The following is an 18,099-nucleotide window of genomic DNA, read 5'->3' on the forward strand; positions in this document are numbered from 1 at the left end:
TTGGTTGTAAATCCTTTCATGAATAGATACTTTTGATGTTTCCTGAACAACCTACTTTTAAATCTCCGCTGAACACCCAAACCTTATATCAGTACTGTATCTGAAACATTGGAGTATTTTTAGACTACTGTTTAGAACTCTTTTAATTCTTTCATTTTGATGCATTTTGTCTCATGATTTATTCTCCCAAATTTATTTCTCTCCTTTCACTGTGTATATGTAAATGAAAGAAGGTGGCCCGAGATGGTTACTCCTGCTGCTGCTATTATTGCCATGACCACTACAGTAATATAAATAACTAACTTTATCAAAATTTTACTATTTGTCAGGAGTCCTCCCATGAGCTTGGCCTTCAGTCTCTCATTTTATTCTAACATTCTGTGACCTGGGCCCTATTATATCATCTTAAAGATGACGAAACTGAGGCTCAGAGTGGATAAAATAACTTCCTCGAGGCCACACAACTAGTGAGGGCTGGAAAGTGACTTGACACAGTTTTGACTGATGCACAACCTATTTTCCTAACTAGTGGTAGTCACTTAGTTCTACATCCAAAGCACTCTCACGACATGCTCCCCAAATTTCCTTTTGTGAATTTGCAGAAAGACAGAATTTGGGGCCACTTTTTTTTTTATATAGGAAAAGAAAATTAATATTCTTTGAAGACTTGCTGTTGTGTCAGACACTTTCATATGTATATCTCATATAATCCTCACAGCCATCCTACATGGTACATATCATCTCTACTTTTATTACACATAAAACAGAGAGACAGATAATTTCCCGAAGGTCATACAACCTAGGAACTGGTAAGGCTAGACCCTAACACAAGTCTGTGTTGCTACTTGGCCTTTTTCTTTGAGTTTATATCTAGTTATAAACTCCATTTTATTCCCAGAGTCCTAGTTCTTCATCACAAGATAAATTGCTAGGAACTATTGCATCTTTAGGCTCTCCTCCTAAATGTCATTTTCTCAGGGAGGCCTTTCCTGATCTTTTGCATTAGCTGAGTTTCCCCTGTTCCATGCTACCAAATCACCTGTCCATTTTTTTATGCTTTATGCAGCACCTGTTATATTGGGTTGGCCAAAAAGTTCATTCAGGTTTTTCCATAACATCTTACAGAAAAACCCAAACAAACTTTTTGGCCAACCCAATATTTAAAACTGTTTCCATTTCTGTTTCTTCCACTAAACAAGAATCTCTCTGAAGATGGGGACGTTTGTCTCATGTACTATTAAAACCCAGCCCTAGCACAGGGCCTGGTGCAGAGCAGTCCTTCAATAAATATTTTGTGAATTAATTTTTGAACTTTTAGACTATGGGCAGGCCTGGAGAAATGACATTTGTGTGTTTAAATTGATTATAACTTAAGATCCCATAGTACAGTAAGAAAATCTTGATAATAAGAGCAGAATAAATACAGTTTTGAGATGGGACAACACTGTCAGGACGTAAAGGCCACATTAATGTGAAATTCTTTCTGTTTCATTAAAAGCCTGTCATGGAGCTCTCAGAAATAGCCTTGATGGCTATTTTTGCTTGCTGTGCTGTGAAAGTGTACATCTCAGGACACTGTGCTAAGGAGTCTGGCAGTGACTACAGGTTTGTTTCCATGGACACCTATCAGCAGCAGAAGATAGAAAATAAACTAGACCAAAACATTAGGTAATATCATATAGCAGTTTTAATAAAGGGAGAAGTAAGGAAAATTTACATAAAAATAACTCACCTTTCCAGATCAAGAAAGGAAGTCAGATATTTCGCTGCTTAGTTCTTCTATCCTTTCTTTTTATCATTTTAAAATCTTTTTGTAAAGTAGCGATATTTAAATAAGTAGGCAAGCTTTATGCCTCTTAATGTCCTAATTATTAATTCTGATGACTACAAAGATGAATAATTTCTCTTTTGAAGGAGTGGTATTGACTTGGAACCAGGTAGAGAAAAAATATGGTTGATTTTGTTATTCAGTTTCATACTGGAACACTAACACTGCATAAAGCCAATCATAAGACATTTTAATACACGTAGAAATAATTATTTCAAATAAATACATAAATGTGAAAAATATAATCTATGTAAATGCATAGTTATAGTAAATTAGTATATAACATTACTAAGTGGATTGCTCACGGTTTCATTAAATAAAAAAGACTAAAGTCCTAGGTTAGCAAGAAAAAGCTTTTTTGCTCTATTTCAGTTGCTTTAGGTTGTTAATCTGGTCCAGGATGATCAACTTCTCATTAATCATAATAATTAGGAGTGGATTTACTGAGCATTAATGTAATTTTCAATCATGCTAATAGTTGTGCAATCCTCCGTTCATTAATATCAATGAGGTAAATTAGAACCATGACATTATAAAGAAGAGGCAGAAGCTGCGGGCACTTTCATGGATCCTCCCTAAACCCCATGAATTTAATTGTAATATGTTGTTCCTCAATACTTATTTCCACTCTCTTTATTTTCTATTGCTAATGGTTCTTCAGATTGGTTAATGAGCATACTAACCTCTTAATTGAAGTGACTGCTATGTTGTGGTCTAAATCATATATACTTATCTTGTCTCATTAGCTTTAACCCTTTCTCACATGTTCAGTCAACAAGGATTTATGGGGTAGTCACTCATGCAATTTGGAATAAGATATATCAGTGTAATACAAAAGTAGTATGAGACATCCCATCATTCAGTAGATCACAGTGTGGAAGACATTGTGGATTGGATTGATATCATTATTAAAAATATAATAGCAATTCCAGAGTAAAAATTTCTCTTTATGGTGTCCTTAAACCTTTTATTTATATCCAAAAGATGTCTAAATGAATTCTGTCCTTCATGTCTCATTTTTGTTTAGACAGCTCCAGAGAGGTCTTTCATGAAACACTGCTTAAATTGGGTCCTCATTTTATGGTCCTTATCTCAGCTTTTATATTTTTCCTCATAGCACTTAAATTTTACAGAAGATTTGGGTGTATTATGGGTGTATTATGTGATTATTTATTTACTTTTTCTTCCTCTAGGTTGTAAGCAAATTGAGGGCAGGAAGCATAAGTGTAACCTCAGATTGTCTGGTACATTGTGATGCCCAATATTTATTGGTGAATAAATGAATGATCCAGTGTATTTGTGGTGCTTATTCAGATAGTTAATCATAAAAACACTTGCCTGATCTTAGAATCTAAAATATGACCACCCTGTCCTTTTGCATAAAAGAAAGTCTTGCATTGGGCCTTAGAAGTTTATTACATTTGGTTGAGCAATATAGTCATCTTCATTGGGAGATTTATTTTTTAAAATCTGTTTATTGGAGAGGAAACCTCACCAAATTGGGAAAAAATCTCTGGACCAGGGGACTGTTTGACTCCAACTTTATTGGCTATTTGGACTTGCAGTGGCTGATCTCATTCACTCATTGAGCATACTTTTACTGCCTTCTTTGTTTTGGGCACTAAGAATGACTCTGGAGATGTCATACATGGCAAGATCCCTTTTTTAAAAAGAAATCTGGTTGGAGAAACAGTAATATGAGGTGCTCAAGCAACTAGTAAATGGCAGAACTGGGGTTTGAAATTATTGCAAAGGACTGAAGTCTGTGAAACATACAGCCATTTCAAAGGAGTTTGGACTTCACTAAAAACAGCAGCAGCAACATTAAGGTTCTAGCACAGTTTAAGTATAGGAGACATATATTCAGCATATTTCTTTGTTTAAAGTAACAAGAGAATTTGAGGGGATAGAGAGATACAATGAATACCAGGAGACCAATTAAGAAACCATTGCTTTATAATGTTATGTTAGTTTCAAGGGTACAGCAAAGTGATTCAGGTATACATATATATGTGTGTGTGTGTGTGTGTGTATAACACACACACACACATATATTCTTTTTCAGATTCTTTTTCTGTATAGTTTATACAAAATATTGAGTATAGTTCCCTGTGCTATACAGTAGGTCCTTATTGTTTATCTACTTTATATACAGTAGTGTGTATATGTTAGTCCCAAATTCCTAATTTATCCCTCCCCACCCTGACCTTTCCCCTTTGATAACCATAAGTTTATTTTCTAAGTCTGTAAGTCTGTTTCTGTTTTGTAAATAAGATCTCTTGTATCATGTTTTTAGATTCCACATATAGGTGATATCATGTGATATTTGTCTTTCTCTGTAAATCAACTATACTTCAATGAAAAAATGAATAAATTAAAAAAAAACATTGCTTACTCTGGCAAAAGGTAATAAGGCAATAACAGTGAAAATGAAGGGGAAAGGAAAAGAATGGATTTCCAATGAATGGGAGAGACGCTAGGTTTTAGTGATGGACAAATGTAGGGGTAAGAAGAGATGTGGGTGAGAGAAAGGATAGGGTTAAATAAGATCTCCCATTTGTCATTAGTCACCTGGGTGGATGATGTTGCTGTTCACTGAAGTAAAGGGTGTGCGCTGAGAAGCAGGTTAAAGAGAGAAAAGAATTCAGGTTTTTATTTCTTTTTGAATAGTGTAGGGACAGATTGAAAGAGGCCCTGAGAACTTCCTGAGATGTGATGGGCATGTTTCTGCTGTTATTGCTGTTGCTGTTGTTTACTACCACTACCATTGCTCCTCCTTTTGGATATTTTTTCTCAGCTATGCACTGAAATACGTCTCTCAGCGTATATTTTCTCGAAGTCCTCACAACAAACCTCTGAGATAAATGTTCATCTTTATTTTATACTGAGTAAACTATATTAACTAAGCATTGCTGAATGACACAAAATTAAAGAATGTCAGAGTGGAGGTTCAACCTGGCTCCAATGAAGATGCTCCTTCCAGTGGCTTCCATCTAATCCATTTCAAACTATTTGTGTTTGAAGTACCTGTGGGATATCCGGGTTTGTTAATTTGTGTAGTGTGGGTAATAACAAGCGGCTAAAAGCATCTGTAAGTGTGAAACTGAGGTATGCTACCAAGTGTGGAATATTATTATTGAAAAGCTCCTAATTTTTTGTGCTGTTCAATACTAATTAATTTCTAGAAAAGAATTTGATTAAACTGTGGATTACTAAGTGGTTTTGCAATACCGGGCAAATATTTTGGGAATGCTTAATTTATCCTTTATGTAATATCTCCAATAGAGAAAGGATTGATATGACAGACTTTAAAAAGATGAAGCTGGAAAGAACTTTAGAGATATTTAATCAAAGGGTTTATTTGAAAAAAAACTGAGATCTAGGCTGAAGTTGCAACTGACAATCCTTAAGCTGTATCCAGAGAGATATGTTTTGCTCTCACCTACATAATAGATTAAAGGTGAGCAGCACCAGCATCTTTGTCCTGACATGAACTCCACAGTTAGCTGCAGTCCCCACCACTCCCTTTTATTCATCCCAGACACTTTTCACTCATTCATCTGCCTAGTCCCATAGTGCTTATGTTTGTGACACCTTATTTAGAGATTTGTTCAGTACTGTAAATTAATTAATTCTAAAGGGAAAAATGGAAGCTGTGGTTCAAGATTTATTGTCTTTTGTGGTATTAAACTTACCACTATGCTTTTCCTGTGAGGAAGAATCGATTAGTCTGCTAGAATTACCATAACAAAATAACACAGACTGGGTGACTTAAACAACATGAATTTGTTTTCTTACATCTGGAGACTGGAAGTCTAAGATCAAGGGTCCAATAGGGTTGGTTTCTTCTCAGGCCTGTCTCCTTAGCTGCAGGTGGTTGCCTTCCCACTGTGTCCTCTTCAGCTTTTCTCTATGTGTGCATCACCAGTGTCTCTTCCTCTTGTAAGGACTACAGTCAGTGGATTAGGTTCCACTCATACGAACTCATTTGAGCTTAATTACCTCTTTAAAGGCCCTATTTCCAAATGCAGTTGTACTCAAAGGTACTGGGAGTTAGGACTTCAACATATGAAGTTGGAGGGGAACACAATGCCACCTATAACAAAGAGTTTTTGTTGAATGAATGAGGGAATGTTATTTTAAAATGGTTGAGACTGCACCTTCCCTAGACAGCCCATTGCACTATTTTTTAACCTTCATTATAGCACTGTTTGATATTACTGTAATTTACATACTTGTATTATCTTCATTACAAGGTTGCAGATAACTTGAGGGCAAAAATTATAGCTCTATGTCCATTACAGAATACATCTTCAAGGAGTAATTATTTGATTAAAAAATAAAAGGAACGCTTTCAATCTCAATTTAACACTTCCTGGTCAATTTTACTTGTTCTTCAGCATGAAAGAAGAGTAAATTAAACAACTGTTTTAGAAGGAAGAGTTAAGATTATTTTAAAATATTGAAATAAAATTAACTATATGGTTTAGTCCGTCATTAAAAATGAAAGTAATATCTGATTTCAATGAGTTGCATGTGTTTATATCAAGCTTATTTTTTAGATTGTTATTTTTATGTAAGATTAATGTTGTAGTTCTAATGGATATTTCTTAAGATATCTAAATTTTAAAAGTTTATTTCATATAATTATGTTTGTAGGAAAAAACATTACTAAGTTAACATGCTTTTTTTTGCCTAGTTAAAGAACTTATTTCAGGTTTAATTTTGCATTTCCAAAATCTAAATTGGAGTGATATAACCTATAAGTAAATTGGACCACTCAGCAGATTTCTCTATTAAAAATATGTATGTATTAAAATACATTTAATTTGCCATTGACCTAACTTTGTCATAGAGGTTTTTCACAGATTTTGTCTAGCTGATTGAATCACAAAAAAGATAGCAAAAAATGTGGAAACGTAGCTTTTCTTTTTTTAAAATTGTATATTTGCTGAATCATTGCTTTAAGACCATGGCAATGACTGTTGGATGCCATGTCAAACCAACGGATGTCAACCCCATTCCCTTATTGATATTTTGCAAGGTTATTTATAAAATAACTTCACTGAAATAGCTGAAAATATCTGCTTTTTACTGTCCAGTTAAACTTACAGCATTTGAAGGATAAATGTTCTCTTGAGTCTTTCAGCCTTTGGCCCTGAATTATTTGTTTATTCATTTGTTAATTGAGTCACCTGTTCAACAAACCTTTATCAAGGGCCTCTCAGGTGTAAGCAATGCCCTTATTAGCTGTGTGAGCTGGATAAATCGCTGAACCCGTAATCTGCCTTGGTTTTTTCACTTGTTAAACAGGGCTGTTAATACTTCCTATAGCTGCTGAGGATATTAACTGAGCTAGTGTTGTGACAGCTCCTGGAACGTGGCTGGGCACATAGTAAGAATCATCCCAATTGTTATTTTTCCTTCCTTCTGACTCCCAGAATCTAAGTTTTACCTATGATTGTTTAGAATTTACATTACTGTACTGCAATAGAATTTTAGAACTTAAAGTTGGAGGACATTTTAGCAATAATATCATTCCTCTTCCTCTTTTTAGAGAAATTGAAAATGGAGCTGACCTATTCAGGAGATACAGTTGTTCAATTGGAGAACATTAATTTTATCCATGTGTTTTTCTTAATCATTATTATAGCAATTGGTAGGGTGGAGGGAGAGAAAGAGAGGCAAAGAGAGAGGGGAGAAAGAGAGGCCAAAAGTTTAAGGTATATTGGCTTCTTCTGTGACTTTTGCCGTGTGGCAAGATGTCTGAGTATTTAGGTTTCAGAAATTTTTTTTCCCTTTCTTTTAGTTAAAAACCGAAACCAAAAATTCTTTAACTTTCAAAATAGATTATTTTTGAAATTTCGCTAATTTGAGAAATTATGAAAACTTGCTCTATAGTCAATTTGGTTTTAATGAATTAATTGCCCTTTAAGAGAAAAGTATTTGCCAGTTTCCTTCAGAACTGGTACACTAGCATCAGGTTGCCATCTGTGTTTACTTAATATAGGAATCCTGCCACAGTACAGAGCTAGGGAAACAGCCCGAGTACGGGCATACTAGATTCTGTTCCCACTGCCCTCCCTGAGTGACTTAAAAGCTCGCTGAAGCTGGTGTGACATCTTTCTGCTTTTGTCATTTCCTCATAGTTAAGGTTAATAGTGATTATTGATGATGATAGTAATAATGTTGTTAGGATAACTAATAATTTGTATAAAGCATTCATTGGAAGAAGTCCTAAAAGGCGTCAATGTGGGCTACACGATTTCTAATCATATTGCGAATAAGACAGCATTGTTGTAGTCGGCAGAATTCTAAGATGATTCCCAAGATTCTTGCCTTTGGATATAAGTACCTCGGATGATTCTCTCCCCTTGAGTGTGGGCAGAGCCTTTGAATACGATGGGATAGTTACTCCTTTGATTAGGTTACCTTATAATATAACAAATGGTGATGAGATAGTCACTACCGTGCTATCTGGAGAGGGAACTGGAATCAGACAGAGGCTTTCTTGCTACCCTGGAAGAAAGCAAACATCCCTGTTGTGAGCTGCGTATGGGGGACACGTGGTAAGGAAAGGCAGGCAGCTTCTAGTTGGTGAGATCAAGAGTTTGAAGAGTTTGAAAGGAGTTTTGCAAAATGATTAATTAGTTGTAGTTAGTCATAATTTCTTAAAACTATCTTATACCTTTGGATCATAATGTATAGCAGAATGTTCTTGTATTTTATGAAGTACTAGAAGCAGTTGAGCGTACACATTGCACTTTAGTATATTCACAATTATTTATCTTAGTGCAAGTTCAGTTTGTTTAGTGTGTCTTCTCGTAAGTCTTCTTGTGTTTCTGGAAGAGAGCTGCGAGGAAGTCGCATTCCCTCTGGGTTTGCCTTGATTCAGTGACTGAACTACTGCTGATTATAAAGCAGCCACTTAAGCTAAAAATGAGTGTTCATCCCAATTTATTAGAATGTGATACTAGTAAGACCAAGCCCTTAAGTATGTGCCAGTTAGGGTTGCTGTACTCTATAGGATGCAAATGTGTGGATAACTGCTCTCAAAGTTCACTCTGGCTTAGGGGAATCATCAACATTGTGTCTTCATCAAAGGGCACATCAGTGGCATCGTCTTTAATCCTTTCCCTTTTTTTTATTGAAGTATAGTTAGTTCAGTGGCATAGTCTTAAATGAAGTGTAGCAAATGATGGTTCAAGGCCCACAGATATTCACTGTGTGACACTGAAATGTTTTAATTCCTTTCCCAGTCCCAGTGAAGATGTAAAAACAAGTAAATATTAATAACCCAGGTTTTAAGTTTCTCACTTCACTTGAACTCCAGGATGTGGCAAGGGTTCTCAGAGGGCCTATCAGACATTGCTTTCGTTTGTTTTGGGGATTTATTCCCATTCCCAGCTGTGAAAATTACCAAAATCTTGAGGCAGCCATACAGAAAACGTCTGCATTGATAATTCTCTTCTGGAGGTCAAGCACGCATGCAGGAGATTGTAGGCAGCTTTGTAGACGGCACAGTGGACTATCGGACTAAATAGGATGTAAACAAACTGAAGCTTTCATCAGCCCTAGGGCAAGCCTCTGAATAGACAGTTTTATTGCTCTTCCAGAATTTTTATGCTTTTATCAATTTTACAAAATTGTGACCAAAAAGACAAACATAGAGACTGTGAGTTCCAAGTGGGCAGAGACCATGCCAATTTTTTTCATTTTTGTATTCCAAGGGCTCAGGACAGTTCTGGAATATATAGGTGGTTAATACATATTTGTTAAACTAAAGAACTGAATTAAAATACTGGCTCATCTTCAAATGAGATAGCTGATAGAGCACAGTGTAAAGGTGCTGGCCTAATGGTTGCATTGTGACTATACTTCTGTATTGTGGCTTAATTTTATCTAAGAAGTATGCTTACCTCTGCCCTACTAAAAGGATTCTGGTAGATTCGAAGAGGGTTGAAAGATTATGTAAATAAAACAGATATTATCCTTTTCCCTACAAAGCCAAACTTCCATACTGCTACCGGTTTACCCTTCCTATTTCTTCAGGCTATCACAGCCCAACTGGATGTTTATTATCTGCTGAACCCTGTCTGCTGCTTTGTTTGTACTGTATTGTGAAGCATATAGAATTATGTTGAGCAGTAATTAATTCATGCTTTGCCTATAGCAGTTCTAGACTCTTAAGATTTGTATATGTGCTAGGGTATGTCTGTTTTTCCTGCCTAAGACATCAATCATTAAAAAAACAAAATGTTACTTTTAAAATACTAAATGAAAAAGAAATTTATATTAAAAGAATAAATTATAAATGACTATTTGTAGAAGATTGATTTTTCTCTGGCATTTAGTTAATCCTGTCATTTGCCAACCTAAACAAGCAACTAGACAAATACTAACTAGAATAAAACAGACTGTGTTAACACACATAATGACACTTTTCCAGTGGCTGTTTGAAGAATCTTGAGAGAATGCTGCATGATTTTAATTATGCTTATTTGGCATTGGTAGATATGTAGATGAATGATTCTTCCAGAAACACATGTAGTATAAATCTATATACAGACACAGATAACCAACAGTTTCTTTGAAATCCAATTGGAATTTTTAAATTCTTTAACCATATTCATTGATAATTCTTGGTTGCATTAAAATCTAGGGAGGAAAGAACCCTGTATGTGACTATAGTTGCTGCCTAAAAAAATATGTGATTAAGGTATAAAGCCCAATTCATATAGTGATTTGCTTATAACAATTTTTGCCCGTAAGTTTTCACACCCCATTTCCCTCCCCCTTCCCCCCACCATTGTTTAATCTACACTTCTCTCTGTTTTCCAGTGTTACTTTGCCCTGTGGTTTTAATAGAGAAACAGCTGTGATCTATGACGTCAACTTCTCCATTAACATCAACTGCCTCAATAACAACTCTGAATCCTATTTAAATAAATGTGTCATGACTATAATTGCATTATTGTTGGGTGTGAATGAATAAGAGTCTTAAGGAGAGTGATAAAGGTTTGAAAGGCTTCTGAGTTTAAACATGACACTTTCATCCTTTTCCCTTTTTGTTTCAAAGTTGGAAATACTAAGCTGTTATGAAGGAAGAGGAAGGCACAAGTAACTTTCTCTTCCTCCTCTTTTTTCCTTCCTTTCCCTCCTGCTCCTCTGTCTACCCCATTTTGTTTCTTCTCTGTAATAGTATGGATTGGGGGAAGTATTAACATTAATATGTAAGATTGAGGTGAACAAAATAATTTCTTCTTTCTTCTATGTACTCTCATGATTTCTCTTTCTGTTCTGTGTGTAACAAATTGGGGTGTGGGTAGGCTGGAAGATTGGTGAACAAGGAGTGAAAAGGGAAGAGAATGAGAAAGATGGGAGGACAGCTATAGGAAGGGAAAGTGGAAAGTTTTCCCTGAGGCAGTGTGGCCAGGCTCCAAAGTGCATATGGGAGAGAGAACGAAGCCTGTATCCTTGATGGTGGGTCATAATGAATTTAACAATTAGCTCTAAAAATTCTAAAACCTAACTATGTTTACAGATAGATCATTTTCCTTAGGTTTATGTGTAAGAAAAAACCCCAATCTTCCTCTTTTTTTTCTCTTTCACTCGCACACTACTACCCCCATTGTAGCACTTCTAACACCAGAGATAGGGGATTCCCCCGCCCCCCCCACCAGCAAATCTCTGTGACACCAGCTGGGTGTCCTACAGTGTAACTCTGTTCTGACACTGTTTATCTGGAGATAGCTTCAGATCCCACAGGTTAAGGGCTCAGTCGCATGAGACTGTCCCTTACTCCCCCACTTCAGACGCCAATCCCAAGTCAAGATTACCACCTATGTCTCTAATCAATTGGCTATAAATCAGAGCTTCCCATGACTCCCTTCTCAGGTTTGATTAATTCGCTAGAGTACCTCATAGAACTCAGGAAAAGAGTTTACTTACTGTTTACCAGTTTATTATAAAAGGTTATGATAAAAGCCACAGCTGAACATCGGATGGAAAAGATGTGGGGAAGTTATGTGGGGAAGGGCCTGGAGCTTGCCTGCCCTCCTTGGGGCACCACTCTCCCAGCACCTCCCTGTGTTCGCCAGCCCCAGAGCTCTCCAAACCACAGACTGTTGGGATTTTTACGGAGGCTTCATCACATGGACATGGTCAGTTATCAACTCCATATCCAGCCCCGCATATCCAATTATCTGTTGAATGGGAGAGAGCTGAAAATTCCAAGCTTCTACTCAGGGCTTGGTCTTTCTGATGACAAGCCCCCATCCAGGAACTATTCAGGAGCCTACCAAGAGTTCCCTTATAGAGGAAAAATGACTGCTGTTAATCAGGAAATTCTGAGAAATTGAGGAACTCTGTCAGGAACTAGGACCAAAGACCAAATATTAGAAAAAAAGATGCAGCTAGTGCTCTTAGCTCTTAGGAAATTACAAAGAATTTTAGGAGGTCTGTGACAGGAACTGAGAGCAGATATATATATGCATATGTGTATATATATATGTGTATATATATATATATATATACACATCTATCATCTTACAGCATATTTTGGTTGTAGTTTTATATTAGCAATGTTTGGATCCATTCCAATTTTATATACACCTCTAGTATGAAATCTTAAAATATGTGAACATTTATACACTTAACAAGTGTGAATAAATAAATCCATTCTTTATGCTGTAATCGAGATGAGTTAATAACATCAATATGTAGAGAGAATGCAATCTTTTTTAATATAAGATTTAGACTCCATAAAAAAATTATAATATATAGTATTGGAGAAAATTCAAGAAAGAACAAAAAGTAGAATAAAAATCACACATATTTGTAACAAAAATAGAATTTCTAAAAAATAACCTTGTCTCTAATTATAAAAGTAACATATGCTCATTAAAGGAAATTAAAAAAAATAAATGTATAAGAAGTAAATTATCCTATCACCTAGTTTTAACCAGTATTAACATTTACATATTTTCATATATACATAAATACATATTCTGTATATTCTTAATCTTTCTTGGTATAGTTGTCCAACTTTCTCTTTATTTATATTCACTTATTTTTATATTCATGTATATTACTTATCATGCTGTTCACACTAGATTTGTGTGTGTGTGTGCATACTTTTTAGTGTAATTTATTTTAGGGAAGGAGTTGGGAACAGGTACAAGTATGAAAAACACACAGCAAGTAAGAGCTCAATAGGGCTTGGATCACAGGTGAGCCCTTACTAGTTTTGTGACCTTCATCAAGTTACTTAACCTTTTTCTGCTTCAGTTTCTTCATTTGTAAATTACTGTGGTTGTAGAGATTAAATGAAATGGTAAATTTAAAAGATATACCTCCATGCCAGGCACATCTTATGTAATCATTTAAAGCTACACTGTTACAGTCAAATCATTCTCTTTTAAGAAGGAACAGGATGCAAAACTTTGCATTAAAGACTACTTTAAATGAGATTATTTAACAGGAACTTCTTTTGTAAATATGCTGGCTTGCCTATGAAAAGAGAAAATAATTTATAAAATATTAAAAAACAATTCCTTTTTTTCAAGATTCAAGTTTTGGGCTTTAGCAAATTTTTTCTCAATGGAGGAGAGATAAGTTATGAATCCACAGCTCACAAAGACTTGGGTATTGCATTTAAGTGATCTCTATAGGTTTTCCATTCTGACTGGTAAGTATCTTTGGGAGTCTTCGCCATTCCTCTTCATGGAGAGCAGAGTAGCCCAGTAAAAGCATAGGGAGAAGGTTGCTGGCCTCAAATCCTAGTGGTATGACCTTGGGATACTTATTCAACTTGTTAGCTAAAGCCTCAGCTTCCTCTGTAGAACCAACAATACCCTAAAAGTTCTTGAGGAAAAGTAAATGAAATAATGTAGTAAAAATAACATAGTTGTCAGTTTTGGAGCACTTAATGACTAACTTGCTAGGCATCCTAAACATGAGTTCTTCTCTGAATGACTGACTGTTCAGCTGATAGTTTTTCCTTTTTTTTTTTTCTATTTTCCTATACATTTGAAGTTATCTTTAATGCAAAGTTTCATATAAATGTATAGTGGTAGGCTTATGGTAGAAAAGTCTGAGATCTGAAGTCAAGGAGCTAGAATTTGGTTTTATCAGAACAGAAGGGCAATGGAGGTATTGTAAAGAAATGTTTTACGTGTATTAATTCACGTAATCTTCACAACGATCTTGTGAGGTAGGTGATAATTATGCTCATTTTATGGACAAGGAAACTGAGGCATAGAGAAAGCTGAAATACAGAGAGGTTAATAAACTCACACAAGGACATACAAGTAAGTGGAAACATCAGAATTTAAACCAGAAAATTTGCATTAGAATTCGGTTTCTTAACACTATCCTATGCTATGTTTCAGCATCAAACATGCCAGTCTCTTTAGAAAATATGGTGGAGTTGAACATTTTTAATTTGAAATTTTCTTGCCTATGTCTTTTGCTTACATATCATTTCAAATTATTTAGTCAATTTTAATGTCAGGTTTTAGTTATTTAGTCTTGGTTGAAGGACTTGAAGAGAGGCCTACATGCTAGTTGATGAAAATCTTAGCAGAAGCAAAACTATTTGTTCAGAGCTTGCTCCCTCTTTTCTATAATACAATTTTTTTTTAAGGGAATGTTTGTTTGTTGTTAGAGATTCATAGCTAACAGAATGTCTATTGTGAAGTATAAGAAGTCATTTACTAATTGCTACTTTATTGGTATACATGGCAATGGACAGGGAAAATCTGCTAAATTTGATTAATCTTGCCTTGTTAATACTTATTATAAAATATGTATTTTTCCCAATAATAGTAAAAATTCATTGTTATGAATAAACTTTGGAAGGTGAATTTATTTTTCCTAATATGGCCAATATAAAAGCCTTAAAAATTATCATTAGTATTTAAATATAATTGAACATTTAATTGTAAATTACTCTATAATATTATGAAACCCCATTATACCAATAATTCAGAAAAGGAACCAATTACATTTTATTTATTTATTTTTTAAACATCTTTATTGGAGTATAATTGCTTTACAATGGTGTGTTAGTTTCTGCTTTATAACAAAGTGAATCAGTCATACACACACATATGTTCTCATATCTCTTCCCTCTTGCATCTCCCTCCCTCCCACCCTCTCTATCCCACTCCTCCAGGCGGTCACAAAGCACCGAACTGATCTCCCTGTGCTATGCAGCTGCTTCCCACTGGCTATCTACCTTACGTTTGGTAGTGTATATATGTCCATGCCTCTCTCTCGCTTTGTCACAGCTCACCCTTCCCCCTCCCCATATCCTCAAGTCTGTTCTCTAGTAGGTCTGTGTCTTTATTCCTGTCTTACCCCTAGGTTCTTCATGACATTTTTTTTTCTTAAATTCCATATATATGTGTTAGCATACGGTATTTGTCTTTCTCTTTCTGACTTACTTCACTCTGTATGACAGACTCTAGGTCTATCCACCTCATTACCAATAGCTCAATTTCGTTTCTTTTTATGGCTGAGTAATATTCCATTGTATATATGTGCCACATCTTATTTATCCATTCATCCGATGATGGGCACTTAGGTTGTTTCCATCTCCTGGCTATTGTAAATAGAGCTGCAATGAACATTTTGGTACATGACTCTTTTTGAATTATGGTTTTCTCAGGGTATATGCCCAGTAGTGGGATTGCTGGGTCCTATGGTAGTTCTATTTGTAGTTTTTTAAGGAACCTCCATACTGTTCTCCATAGTGGCTGTACCAATTCACATTCCCAATTACATTTTAGAATCAAAGAGACCTAAGAAGACTCGAGAAATGATACAGTAGTTTCCCTGAAGGTATGTGTATTTGATATATTTAGTGTAGGCAAATCATTAATTTATCTTAAAAATAAATATTAACCAGAAAATGTCTGATGATAAATAATTTCATTTTCTCTCTATCTCTGCAAGTCAGGAATTAATTCACATGCATAATCGGGATTTTTTTTCTTTTATTTCTTTTTGAGTGAAAGAAGACAGAAAGGGGGATTATGAGTACTCAGAAGAAATGTTGCCTATTTAATCCATAACAGAAAAAGTATGTTTTAAGACAGTTTCTAAGACATTATTCAGAATTTCTTAGTGAATTGCTTTTGTCTCTCCTGACCTTTTCTTGTAACTCTTATTTTCTTTAAAGAATTTTTATGGTCTTCTCTTGAGTACTCCAAATTTTTCTTATTTGTTCAAATCTGTATATTCTTCAACTGATCACAGTATTGTAAAAAAGACTTACCAGTACCTGCTGTGATGGAAATCTTGTTTTTTCATATTATACAAGCATATTGTCAATAATATAAATGTATAAGATACATAATGATATAGCAGTCTATTTTAGCCAATTTAAATATATCTTACCTAAAAAGCAAAGAAAAATATTGTAAATTTAACGAATAGGAATGAGATAGAATAAATCATTCCATGAAAAAGAAAATTTATATTACTATTGAATTGACGCACTTACGAACCTTTGGGATTCTATAAATTTTAATTAAGCAATGATCTGCCTCTAATATTTAGCAGTATCCATAATTTTATATCTCTGATAAAAATCTTTCAATGGCTCCCTGTTACCTTCAGGATAATTACTAAACTCTTCACAGCCCAAGAAACCCTTTATGATTTGACTTCTTGTGACCAATTTGGCTTTATGTGTTGCCACTATCCCACTTCCTGGGGCCAGCTTTACTCTCTCTTACCTCTGAGTCCACAGACCAGAATGGCTTTTCAAATCCTACTCATTTTAGTTGTTTCCTTCTTTTGGAAGCCTCCTCTGATCTCCCCAGGCTATTTAGCATACCCTTACTATAGCGCATATCACTATGTATTTTAATTCCTGCTTAATTATCTGCCCCTTGAGCAGACCTGTAAAATTCTCAAGAGCAGAGACTTTTGTTTTATATGTGATTGTATTTCCAGAACCTAGTGTAATATATGCCATGTTGGAGGCATTTGTTGATTGGATGCCTAAATTAAAAATGATGATCATAATGGTAACCCAAAGCACTGAGAGTTCATGAAATATTTTCCAAATCAGAAAGGAAAGATAAAATTATTATGTGTAGTTTTATTATGGATGTGATTCTTCAGTCTATGTATAAATATAGTAACTAATATTTAGGATAAATATGACTTTTGTTAATTAGAATATTTGATTAATGAAAGAAAGTTTTCTAATTATGCCACTTAGATTATCAAACCTACTATATTTATAGGGACACATTTTAATGCCTATTAGGCTTATTTTTATGATATAAATAATTCTTCCTCACTTAATTATGGGTTTCATATATGTTACGTATCTTATATTTTCAATCAATTATTTGCACAGTTTTAATCACATCCATTATATCTTCAAAGTTGCGATTTTAAAAAGCTGCAGCCCTCAAGACTTAGTGTAAAATACAGTGATATTAAATTGTATTTAAAACTGAAGATTTATTTGAAATTTGTATTTACTAGTTCATAAAAGATAAAAATAAAGCCCTGGGGAAAATTCTAGATTAAACAAGCCTTAAGTTATGACAATAAAAACTTACTTTTTCTCTTTAAAAATTCAACATGGTAAAATAGTAACGGAATGTTTTCTTGGTTTTCCTCACACTCATTGGGACTACTGTAGGGGAGGAAGATTTTTGTTCCTCTACTATCCTAGGTTCAATGGCTGGGGACTGCAAACCAAACTGATAAAGGCGGATTAACAAGAGGAAAAAAAGCTGTTTAATTATGTATATGTGGGAGTTTTATAATGAAATGTGACCCTAGGAAGTGGTCAGATGATTGAGGCTTATACATTATCTTAGTCTAAACAAAGGAAAAGGGGGTTTAGTCTTCTTGGGGAGAGAGGGATTTACAGGAAGGAGAGAAAATGTATGGTACCTAGGGTTGTCTGGTTATGCAGGTAAGAGTCTCTCAGGTGATAATTTGTCTCTAGGTATAGTTCTCTTCCTGGCTTGGACATACCTTTACAAATGGAAGTTTCCTTGACAAGTGTAAATTTCCTTAATATGTAGAGTGTAGACAGGGGCTCCTGGTTATCTGAGATTTCATTATATAAGATTTTGCCACTATGAGTTAGATAGGGAAACAACTATTATACAATAAAAATATTCTTCAGTGAACTGATTACATATTTAATCCCTACTCAAATATCCCTCCCAGTTTAATACAAATCTATATTTCCCCATCTAAAAGGGTCATTCTTGTTAGATCATCTAAGTTCATCT

The 18,099-nt window shown here is 34.9% G+C and overlaps 1 protein-coding gene across 1 annotated transcript in view; it reads left to right on the forward strand.

The window, feature by feature from the left end:
* Positions 1-243: 243 nt before the first annotated feature.
* The window catches only part of NAALADL2 (N-acetylated alpha-linked acidic dipeptidase like 2), a 950,604-nt gene continuing 932,748 nt past the window's right edge, over positions 244-18,099 (forward strand). The window contains 2 exon segments of the mRNA XM_060149018.1: positions 244-285; positions 1,499-1,668. Coding sequence (XP_060005001.1) covers positions 244-285; positions 1,499-1,668 — 212 coding nt within the window.

The sequence above is a fragment of the Lagenorhynchus albirostris genome, chromosome 5 (assembly GCF_949774975.1).
Source record: "Lagenorhynchus albirostris chromosome 5, mLagAlb1.1, whole genome shotgun sequence".
Lineage (NCBI taxonomy): Eukaryota > Metazoa > Chordata > Mammalia > Artiodactyla > Delphinidae > Lagenorhynchus > Lagenorhynchus albirostris.